This window comes from Stigmatopora nigra, chromosome 4 (genome assembly GCF_051989575.1).
Source record: "Stigmatopora nigra isolate UIUO_SnigA chromosome 4, RoL_Snig_1.1, whole genome shotgun sequence".
NCBI classification, from domain to species: Eukaryota; Metazoa; Chordata; class Actinopteri; order Syngnathiformes; family Syngnathidae; genus Stigmatopora; species Stigmatopora nigra.
Genome location: NC_135511.1, coordinates 15,053,587 through 15,065,831, shown reverse-complemented (window position 1 = coordinate 15,065,831; position 12,245 = coordinate 15,053,587). Strand labels below are relative to the sequence as shown.

Sequence of the window (12,245 nt, the reverse complement as noted above, 5' to 3'; positions counted from 1 at the left end):
TTGATTGATGGTATGCTTAGATAGCATCATATAGCTCTGAATCATGCCCAGAGATCTAATAATAGACATAATTGTGTTCTTTGGAATGGACAATCTCTCTAAACCAACTGGTTGCAGCCATCTGTGTGCATTTACCGCAGTTGCTCCAACATTCCATCAATCTCCTTTTCCACACAATCACCAAACTAAAACAAATGAATCAACGATTTTTGATTGAAAACCATAAAGTGCTAGTCTACATTCCATTGTCAACATATGCCATTATTTTATACATAAGTGGCTACTTAAAACTAATGAAACATACAAGTACACTTGCCCAGACTCTTCTTCTTCAACATTCTGTCTTTCGTCCAACGTATCACTTCTTCCAAAAAATCCTTTGGCAGATTTTTCCAGGCATACGATAAGTTGTGAGTTGCCTTCCAAGGGTAGGATGAGTACTCAGACATCAGAAAGAAGGCACGTTGAACTGAAGCTGATTCATTACACGTGTTGCATCTGCCTCCTGTTAAAAAACCCTAAAGCACTCTGTCTGTCTCATCCGGTCTCCTTCTGTCACTTTCTGACTGTTTACCACCTTCCCAATTCCAGACCAGACCATCTTCATTCCTTTAAAAAAAAGATATATATACACATATAAAAAAATACCTCCATCTGTCTTCTCTTCCAGACAGCTATAAAACCTCTACTAAATTTTAAGAGATTAAACTTTACATTTTGAATTTTAACCAATCGTACAGATCAAGCCAATGCAAGTCACTTCAATTTATTTCAACAGATTAGGAAAATATTCAAAATGACATCCAACAAGAACATTTTTTTATAAATGGAAAAATTATAGGAACAAAAGTTAGCCAATTAGGGAGTTTTTTTTCCATCTGTCTTGAGTTGTTCTTGGGTCAACAATAGAACATTAACTCAACCAATTTTCCCAAGATGTAGTTTTAAAGAGCTATTTCCTGTCTAGATTGAAGATCACAGTTTGAAGTTAGACTGATTAGAAGTTTCAGACTTTTCTTCATCAATCCTTTGCTCATTTCCTCTTTTTCACAATCTCATCTCTAGAGTAATAGTGTTTGGTTGAATTATTACAAACTTCTAAATGTGTGTGTGTGAATGTGGACTTGTTAGAAGGGACCTTTTTTTGTCACATTTTATGTCATTGTAGGCCGATAATTATTTCAGATTACATTTGAGGATATTAAAAATGTCTGAAATAACGTGTGAAGGTGAAAAAGTTTTCAGGCGAAAAGTGCCATAGCACGAGAGTGTGATTATTTCACTTTTGGCTGTTAATACGTTCATGTTCAAGTGCTAATAAAGTCATTGAGGGTGTTAGAATGTGAATGTCACTTAGAAAAAAAATATAAACTTGAATGTCACTCACGGTGAAATGCCTAACGGACTTTATGATTGTAATATTCCGTCATCTTAATTAATGTTTTGATGTCCTTTGGTCATAATTTATTGTTTACTAGACAGAGTTGTTATTCTAGTCCACTCTAATGACATAATAAATAATTGTAAGTCTTATTGTGTAAATAAGATGTAATGGGGAGATTTTATATGCTTTTTATTTTAGTTGGAGAGCGAAATTTTAGATCTTTGGATGCCAAATTTCTGGTTATTTAAATTGTGGCAATTCTCTATCTTATGTTATCTTTCTGGTTTTTGCACAAATTAATCATCATTGCACAAAGTCATTTCAGTATCCTTCGAAACGAATGGTTCGTAGTCGAACCTTTAATCAGCTGATAAGGGTTTGACGCCTTTCTTATCACTGTCGAACTGCTATAGAATTGAGAGTCATAAATAAATTACACATCTGTCATAAAACGTTATGCGCAGTCTGCAGCTTGTGTACTTTGATCCTCGTGTAGGGGCATTTAAAACAGATTATTAGTAACGTGATAACACATTGTTGCAATTGTAAAAACAGCAATAGATCAGGGGTGGGCATTTTTTTCGGCCCGGGGGGGCTATATTGACTTTAAACATTTGACAGATGGGCCGGGTCAGTACAAGATACGATACATATAAAAAAAAGTGCATCCGTTAACAGTACATATGAAACATAAGCTGAAAAAAAGGACTAAAGTATTAACTTACTCATCACTCATTATTAAACTATAAAGTACAAAGTCAAGTAAAAAGGAATGTATTAAGAAATATTAAAATGTCATATTTAAAAAAGATAGAGGGGCTGTAAAACACGAAAAACAAATAAGAGTGGACACAGCTACTGACAATGGCTTCCGCGTGATGGCACCATCTTGGGAAAAATAAAAAATAAATAAAATCAATAACAAATAAAAAAATAAAATAAAAAAATCAATAAAAAATTAAAATAAATAAATAAAAAGCAAAACATTCAATAAAAAATAATTATTTGGACAATGTCGTCGGGCCGGATTAAAACACCTCACGGGCCACATCCAGCCCGCAGGCCGTAGTTTGCCCATATCTGGCAATAGAGATTTTATCATCAACAGCGAACCAGTAGAGTAACTTCAACTCTGCTTACCCCTTTGGTTGTCTTGCTCCGTTACAGGGGACATATGTTGGGAATGATAGAGAGACCCGGGGGTCTGCAGGGAATGCCCCTTTTGCCTCAGATGTCTGTTCTAAATGACATCCCATGGGATTTGGGGTTCTCGGGGGGGATCTGTGCTGCCTGGGAATGAGACTGGTTTCATTTTACAGGTTGAGTGCTTTGTTGCAGTTCTGGTCAAAAGCCACCCAGGTTAGCAGCCTCTCACTGTGCCTGACTTCTATCTCCTCTCTTGTAAACCTCAATTGTACTCACTTTCAAGTTTTAACATTTGCTTTTGTTACCTGAATAGCCACATCATCAACTTACATTTTCTCATAAGATTTTGAATCTTCTTATAAATAGCATTATAGCTCTAGGTCTGCAAAAAGGGAATGGGAGTTATGGAAGCATTTTTTAAGCCATGTATAATATGTGTACCATTTTTTATATGGACATTTATTATAAGACAGGATCTATGAATAATGCATGGTTAAAAGGCGTAATGGATGCACTGGGACTCGTCAAAATAAAAGCAAAAATCCATTTGCTCCCCTTGTAGTAAATCCACTAGCTTGTCCTTGGGCTAATTTCCAACTTGGGACTTGTGGGGGGGTGTATGGGGGGCAAGTATACGCCTTGATAGCGATTTCAAGCGTTGGAGGTGTTAGTGGTGCTGTAAAGTAAAAGGGAATGGAGGGGGGGAGTGAAATGAGACATGGATGAGGAACAAAGCCAGGGATACCGCCTTCGCTTGATGCCCCCCCCCATCCCACCCCCCATCATCTCACTGTTCCTGCCTCTCCTTCCCACTCTCCCGTCTGTCTCTCACCATAACTCCTTCCCACTGCCTCTGAGCAGCTGCCACTTCTGAGCCTGAAGAAAATGAAGGCAGATGAATCAATTTGGCCTGTGGCCCTAAAGTGCACTTCTCTACACCCAGGCCTAGGCGGGGGGGATAATGAGCCAATAGATTGAGCCCAGTATCCAGACGCCTCGACTAGCTAGCCACACACAAAACTCATGCCTCCCTGAGTAGGGGTATCGGCTTGTCACCGGGTTAATGGGGGTGAGGGTCCTTTACGCAGGACACTATTCCGAACAAATTAAAGGAAGGATCCGGATCTGTTTGGCTCGGACCATCCCCCCCATATACCATCCTTACCCTTTGAATCTGCAACGCCAGGGTTTTCAATGGTTGAACACCTGACTCAAGCGTGCTAGAGTCGTGGGTGGGGGGCAAAGTCCAAGATTCAAGGGTAATAAAGACTGACATAGACACAAGGATGAAACACAACCTCCCTTAGCACTGCTGACAGGTGATGTCTGACTAGGGAGTAAGAGATGGAAGAGGTACGTTGCGGTAACTGTCTTTCATCCTTTGTGAGGCAGATACTGGAAGACTGCACATACTTCCATTGCCCACCTCTAAGCTCCCACAAGGTGATTGAGGTGGTAGTAGTCGTAGTAGTAGTAGGAGGAAAGGGGTGGGGTAACAAAGAAACCTAAAGTCGGCCTTGAAAATCCTTGTAAGGGTTTGGAGTGATTGGCATTGGCAAGACATAGTAGACGTTTGCTATAGCTTAAATTGAAGTGACATGGGAATCCAGTCTTGCTTTTAACAAGCTCCTCCTTTTTTTTAATCAGGTAGGAATTGTGACTTTAGCTAGGGTTAAAGTAGAAATGAACAGACAAAGTCAGCAGCACTCAACTTGGGCGTTGGTGAGGGAGGATTAAGATGCTGGAGGGCTCTTTGAAGATAATTAAAGAGCACAGAGCAGTGGCCTCAAGAGAATGACTGGAGGCATGTTCAATACCGAGACTAATGGTGCTAATTTCTTGTACATTATTCATGTAAAACATGGGTTCTCACTTAGCTGGACGGGTTTTTTTTTTCTTTCTCTCTTATCAGTACTCCAAATAAATAAATGGATTATCTTGGAATGAAGACAACTTCAGATGGAAAGTAGTAATAATAATTCTATCATGGAAGGATGAAATCGGGTTGAATTTTTGAATGATTAAACCCAACATGAACTAAAATGATAAATATTGGTGTATTTGAATGAGATCTTTTAAAGAGGTTTTGGTCAAAATTTTGACTGAAAACTCACAAATTATTCTATCACAGTTTGTAATCAGTGATCAATAACATTCTTTGTTTAAACCGAAAGGAAATTTTTTAAATGCAGTTAAATAAGCCAAAGTTCTAAGCACTTATTTTTAATGCTGACACATTTGCGGTTCCTACCGATCACAATTTAACCAAATAGTTTACTCAAATGTTCTGTAACCTTGGCAACAATCTATTGAAACACTTAATTCAAGAACATAGTGTTGTCCGTAATTCCTATTGTTTAAAATATTGCTAAATATTCAATGTATTCTTAGGAAAAAATGTGTTTTGTTGTGCATTTGGGACGATTAAGGAGTATTTTACACAGCATGAGACACTTGAGTTTGTTTTACTCTTTCATTATTAGTCAGAGTTAAATTCCTTTAAAGATCAATAGCCTTGTGTTCCACTGAAAAACACCGCAGAGATGATCCATGAAAGCTGTATGATTAACTTGGCAGACTAATTAGATACTTTAGCTTGATCAATAGTCAACTTGATTGCTGTTTGGGTCGTTTTGTTGCTTACTATCATGGCAGCACACCTTCAGTAAGTTTCCGGTGGAATTGGTGTTGGATAAACCAAATATTTAGAGGTGTCAGGATGAAAAGTGAACAGTATCTTGACACCAACTGTCACTGCTTTCTTTCCTTGTTCACCTTGCAAGATTTGTCTCTTTACTGGTTTTCTGGTAGAAGCAAATCCAAAACACCTACACCATCATTTGTGAGTTTAAAGGAGAGATGAAGCTGACAGCATGTCGACAGATAAAAATGATGAGAGGCAGAATTCCAATTTAATAGATCCAGTTGCCATTTAAAGCCTTTTTTTTTTTTTTTACACCACTTTCACACTGCATTCCATGTTAAATCGTGCCATCGGATCCGTAACAGCAAAGCTTTACTTGATTTACTCGATCCCTTGAGACTAAACTTGCTGAAGCAGGACACTGAAATTCAAAATACATTTTCACACAGCAGTTTTGCCAGGCTCCGTAAAAAAAATACTGTAAGTATTGGACTATCAGGTGAACTGACTATAAGATGCACCAAACTAATTTTACAAGAAAACTGTATTTGTTCATATATACATAATCCGCAGTGGAATATAAATTGTAGGTGTATTTACACTAAAAGACAGTTCATTTACCTGTAAAAATCCATTAATAAGTATACTATAGACCCCAGGTGTCAAAGTGGCGGCCCGGGGGCCAAATCTGGCCCGCCACATCATTTTGTGCGGCCGGAAAAATAAAATCATGAGTGCCGACTTTCTGTTTTAGCATCAAATTAGAATGAAGAGAATAGATGTATATAAAATTTCCTGAGTTCCCCCCTTTTAAATCATTAATTGAAAATTTTTAATCATTTTTTACTGTGTTTTTAGTTCAAATATACTTTTGTAAAATCTAAAAATATATTTAAAAAAAGCTAAAATTAACATTGTTTTAGATCTATAAAAAACTGAATATTCAAGGCTTTTAATCCAGTTCTTTTAATCAATTTATATAAAAAAAATATCTAAATATTATATCTAAAATGGTCCAACCCACATGAAATCAAGTTGACGTTAACGCGGCTCACAAACCAACCCAACTCTGACACCCTTGCTATAGACCAACAAATTCTAAACTGAGAAGAAAATATCAATTCCTTCAATTCAGAAAATTACATCATATCTGCTTCACATTGCACTCATGCCCGGACTAACAAAACAAAACGAAAAACAGCAAGACCACAGCTTTTTATTCATAGGTTCTTCTCTGCCATATTCACTCCAAGCCCATCATGTTATCCCTGACCTCAGAGCAGTGTTCACACCCTGTGGCGAAACGTCATGCTTGCCCAGCAGCAGCTTAGTAATTAAAAGGAAATCACTTCTACTTGGCATGTGAGGCTAGTGGGCACAAGGGTAGACAAACACACTCTCTCTCAGCTGCCTTTCCCCCCACCTGCCAGGTGGTAGTGTTCAGGACCTGTCAGATTAGCTGATGACCCTTTTAATTCTAGCCCAGCCGGGGGCTATAATTGATATTTACTGGGAAAGGTTAATTGTAGCAGTGATCATCTTAAATTACAGTGGAGATCAGGAGACCAAGGCCAGCCGGCACGGCACGCATGTCACCTGGGGAGGTGCTACGTGTAAATAGCTAGTGGGATAGAATACACCCAGCGGCCATTGCCATTTTAACTCCATGTTGGGGTGTTGCTGTGATTGGCTGGTAATATTGTGACCCAGACATTTCTGTGTTTTGCTTGCTAACCTAACATCTGTTGGGGAATTTGAATGTATGCCAGTTGTGGGTTTACCGAGACTCTAATAAAAATATATATGTCCACGATAGATGAGGTTTATTATCATAGAGGTGGCGAAATCTGCAATTTCTATTGGTTTTTGGAAGTGAATAAGTTAGATTTTATGTAAATATTTCTTGCTATAGCATAATAGGGGAAAAGTGTTGGTTACTTTCTGTCAGAGGAACATAAGCAGGAATGAGTGCTGAAATAACGTGAATGAAATTTAACTGATTGTTATAGACCATGTATTTTTTTTAATTAAAAAAAATGTTTCTATATCAGTTTGCTGATGATTTTGCTGATTCTTAATGATTCCATTTACTTGTATTTTGTGCTTTTGCTTTGCTGTTCTGTCTAATCACCCTCTTGCTACTGCCACAATGAAATTTCCCGAATACGGGATGAATAAAGTTATTCATTACCATTATAGCTGCAAAAATTAGCCACACCAAATATGCGACTTTATAACACAGAGACTAAAAAAGTGTTTGCATTAGTTTTACAATAGTACACTTCCCCATCTGAAACACAGAAGAGGGATTATTTTTCTCTATCTGGCGCATGTTGTCTTGAATTTGTGAAGGCTATAATACAATCTTAAGATTTTCCGGACAGGAAACATGTAAGCCATTGTCTGAAAGCCCAAAATAAGATGAAATATGCGTAGAAAACAGACAAAATGCCAATGAGAACTCGCACTTTATAGAAAATCCTATGTCATTTGAAGACATTGTCCTTATTCCACATTGTATTGTACTGCTTCAAACTGTAAACAAAGAGCTTTTTACTCAATTGTAGTTTTCTCTTATTTCCTCCAGATCAAACCATTAATGCGCTGTCCAGTGAGATTTTTTAAAGACGAAACAATGCCGGACTTCAGTCTATCTCACAGAAACAGCATCAAGGAACAACAAATTGAGGTAAGACAGCTTTTCCATGTTATGTACATGTTATATAAATATGTTCCACTTATATTAGGAAAGTAGAGTAAGCCCATATTGTTGTATAACCCTCACTTTATTAAAAAATCGTAGTTACTAACCCACAATTTGACTAGATGCTTTAAGACAGAAAATGATAATGAAGCTGGTCAAACCACATCTAGTTCTTTTGGCTTTATTTCAACCCTTGGCACATTTCAATGCAATGTAGACATGCTCTAAGGAGGGTTTAGCAAGATCTAACCTGACCTTGGCATGGAATGAGTTAAAAGAACTGTTCCAATTATTATTGTGCCAGAATTCATATGCCAGCTCATTCAAAGGATGAGTAGGTGGCAAAGGCAAATTGAAGCAGGCATTGGTTCAGCGTCAAGCTTGAAATAATGCAATTTAGATACAGGGAAAAGTAATGAGAATTTATGCAAAATCCAAAGCAGCATTTTAAATGAATGTAGAAATATGCGGCCTAACAGATGCCTGTCAAACAGCACCCCCAATACCCCCAATACCCCCCCAAACTAAACTCAATCAGCTTGTTCATTTATCTGTCAAAAACAGGAAGGCAATGCTTCCTTCCCTTCTTTGCTGGTGAATCCACAAAAAAGATTTAATGAACTTGTTAAATACACTGTTTTAAGCTATTCAATGTTCCAATTGAAAAAGCCACCCAATTAAAAAAACTGTCACTTTCTGGAAAATGGCTGTTTCTGTCTTGTAGCATCTGTTTCTCTCATTTCTATTCTCTGTCTTGGGTTGTATGTACTCTCTCTCTCTATCTCCCTCTCCCTTTTCTTTTGCTCTTTTGTTTTGTACAAAAGGATGTCTCTTAATAAAAAAGTCAGAAGCGAGAGGAGGGCTTGTCAGATGAAAACACGATGTCAGTTGACAGCTCTGACAGGGATCTATGACAAGCTCCAAGGAGGGGCTATGAATGAGTGATTGCGGTAAGGGGGGGGGTGGCGAAGGAGAGGAATAGCTGAAAATTGCACGCTGCAATTGCTGACAGTGTTAGATGTGGAATATCGCTCTAATACGATGCCAAATGAATGGCGTGCAGACGTTGGCGCTTGTCACTATGCCATCCACATCTATTCGTATCCAACCATCTGGCTCTCTTGGTATTTCTCATGTCTGTCTCCTAATGTCTGAGCTAGAGTTTGACTTGTATTTAAGTAAGGCCATGAATCATAAACCTCGTGTTGTTCATTGCGTTTCGTGCATTTCCTTCAACGGTATAAAATGCCTTGGTACTTAACCAAGAACACTTCACATTAGCATAACGCGTACCAGATCAAAGTAACAGCTATAATGAATGATGCTATGATGACAGCAACTGTAAATGGATTTGTCTTGTCGTATTGCCAAAAAAAAAAGAAGCGTAGATAAATGTTATGTGATTGTTGTCGCCTGTCTGTATTTAAAAAACAGTCATGCATCAATTTAAGAGCCAAGGATTTTTTCATTGTTCATTGCCATGACTCTATTTGTTTATATTGATTTGATAATTGTGCTTGTGGTGCAGATGTCACACATGAATTTGGGGAATATATGCGGTAGCTTCTGCTGTTGTTTATCTTTGCCAACAAACTACCATCTTCATTTAAATCCACACAATTGATTTGACATGTTTTAACAGATGACAGGGAGTCATGCACCACTTTCTTAATCACACCAGTTATGATTGCGCCTAAAACCTTGAGAGCAACAATGGTCTAACCCAGATATGGGCAAACTACGGCCCGCGGGCCACATACGGCCCCCTAGGCCTTTTAATCCGGCCCGCCGACGTTGTCCAAATAATTTTTTTGTTTTTTTTTCCCCAAGATGGCGCCGTCACGCGGAAGCCAGTAGCAGTAGCTCTGTCCACTCTTATTTGTTTTTCGTGTTTTACAGCCCCTCTATCTTTTTTTAAATGACATCTTAATATTTCTTAATACATTCCTTTTTACTTGACTTTGTATTTTATACTTTTTGCTTTAGTGATGAGTATGTGAATACTTTAGTCCTTTTTTTCTCTTTATATTTCATATGTACTGTTAACGGATGCACTTTTTTATATGTATCATATCTTGTACTGACCCCGGCCATCTGTCACATTTTTAAAGTCAATTTGGCCTCCAACCGGGCCGAAAAGTTTGCCCACCCCTGGTCTAGGATGCAAAAAAAATCATATTATACTTCTCTTTACATTCAGTTTGTATTTTTTATCGGTAAAGAAGGTCGCATGGTAATGTAGAGAGGATTAGGGGGCGGATTTCTACATTTTTCTGCTCTCAAGCTGTTGGTTAACCCTTCCTTGCCGCCAGCCTCTGTCTTGTCTTTCTTAGTAGCCACGAACATCCACCCTCCTTTTACCTCTCTCTTTCTGTTTCTCGTTCTATCACACACACACACATGCGCTTTACACACCCCAGCACACACCACACACACATCCCTTCACCCTCCCCCAAACACTCGCTCTCTGGGGCAGGTTCTTAAATCCTTTTGAAGTCCTAAGCACTGCAGAAATCCATTGAGAGCCATGTATAATGGCTTTTAAGAGAGAGTGTTTAGCTATATGCCGACCCTATGGCTTATGAACCGCTGGCGTTTTAATGGATCCCCCTGCTACCAGCCCCTTTTCCCTCCCTTCCCCAGTACTAAATCCAATGGATTGTCCCTCATTATCATTTAAATAAGCCTCTCTTTCTAACCAGAATGCGCCAAGTTGAATGAACTCTACATAGTTCAGCTAATTCCAAATGCTCTTGGCCTCCTAACACCTAAGGGTGCATTTACACGCTGGCGCTTCAACCAAAACAACAGAAAACACGGGAGAGGTTTTTATGCACACTTGAAAATAATGGCGTATGCATGCCATGCAGTAGGGGGCAGTGCAGTTTTAGTACGCCACGGCGGATACTCAGGGTTTTTGGAGAATATTCTCCTGAGCTCAAGCGGCCTTATGGATGCAAAAGACATTGTTTTTCACAACTATTAGAGCATGGGTGTCAAAGTGGCGGTTCAGGGGCTAAATCTGGTCCGCCGCATCATTTTGTGCGGCCCGGGAAAGTAAATCATGAGTGCCGACTTTCTGTTTTAGGATCAAATTTAAACGAAAAGTATAGATGTATATTTCATTTTCTGATTGTCCCCCTTTTAAATAAATAATTGTCATTTTTTAATCCTTTTTTCTATGTTTTTAGTTCAAAAATAATTTTGTAAAATCTAAAAATATATAACAAAAGGTAAAATAAACATTGTTTTAGATCTATAAAATAACTGAATATATTGAGGGCTTTTAATCCAGTTCTTTTAATCCATTTATAAAAAAAAATCTAAATATTATATCTAATATGGTCCGGCCCACATAAAATCAAGTTGACGTTAAAGCGGCCCGCGAACCAACCCGAGTCTGACACCCCTGTATACCAGAGTGTCTTTCCCTTTTAAATATTTGAGTATTTTTGGGAGATGGGGTGTTCAGGAGGGACTGCTCATACGCGAAATGACATACGCAGTGTGGTGGCAAAATCTGACTAAAAGAGTCCACTGGATTTTCTGTTAAAGAAAGCCTTACAACCAAATCATCCCACTCGAGAGCCACGATCAAAGCTTTCCATTTTCACCGTCGCCGGGCAATCGCTAGGCAAATTTTTACCCCAACTTTTGCAGGTTGGTGTCAAAATCAGTTTTCCCCAACGGTCCTTTTAATATTGTCCAAATTAGTAACACAATCATTACAAGTTGCTGTCAAAGTGTTTTTGTACAAAAACCCTCTAAGCCTTGTCGTCCTAAATGTATATTTATGACACCATTTTATATGGAAATATTCAAAGACAGTCTGTTTAAACTTGGTCTATGATCCCATAAGGCACATATCTAAATTTCATGTACTTTAGTTTTTGTAGATATCATTTTTCTTGTATTTATTTCTTCCAAAAACTAACACACCCACCTCCCCCCATCTTCCTTGGTCTGATATTGAAGGGATCAGAGAGTTTGCGATGGACATGGAATAGCCTTTTGATTCCTGCAGTGCCTACGTTCCGGTTCGCGGCAGGACTTCTGCCTAATCATCACCACAGGGGCTGTCCTACAAATCAGGGGGGCACACAAGCGTTGATGAGTGCTGAAGCCAAGGGCAGGTGTGGAAGAATAGATGAAGGGGAACAAGGAAAAAGGGAAAAGTCCTGCTTGAACGTGTGGGGGTGCTTGTTTGGATTGAAGTTAGACCCATGGATGAAATTGGTCTAGCAGAAAAGTTCCCTCCAGAGACCTGGGGGAGAAATTGCCTATCTAGACAGAGGAATAAAAGCAGTGAAAAATGGAAGTAGAGGGAGGGATTTTCAGATTGGTCCTCCTGCTGGGTAAAAACAGGC

General features: G+C 38.7%; 1 protein-coding gene across 4 annotated transcripts in view; it reads left to right on the top strand.

Moving 5' to 3' along the window:
- Positions 1-12,245, top strand: part of LOC144195333 (autism susceptibility gene 2 protein homolog) — a 200,093-nt gene that overhangs the window by 56,968 nt on the left and 130,880 nt on the right. For all 4 annotated transcript variants that reach the window (XM_077714895.1, XM_077714896.1, XM_077714893.1 and 1 more), the window contains exon 3: positions 7,762-7,863. In XM_077714895.1, the coding sequence (XP_077571021.1) occupies positions 7,762-7,863 (102 nt within the window). The remainder of the gene's footprint in view (positions 1-7,761; positions 7,864-12,245) is intronic.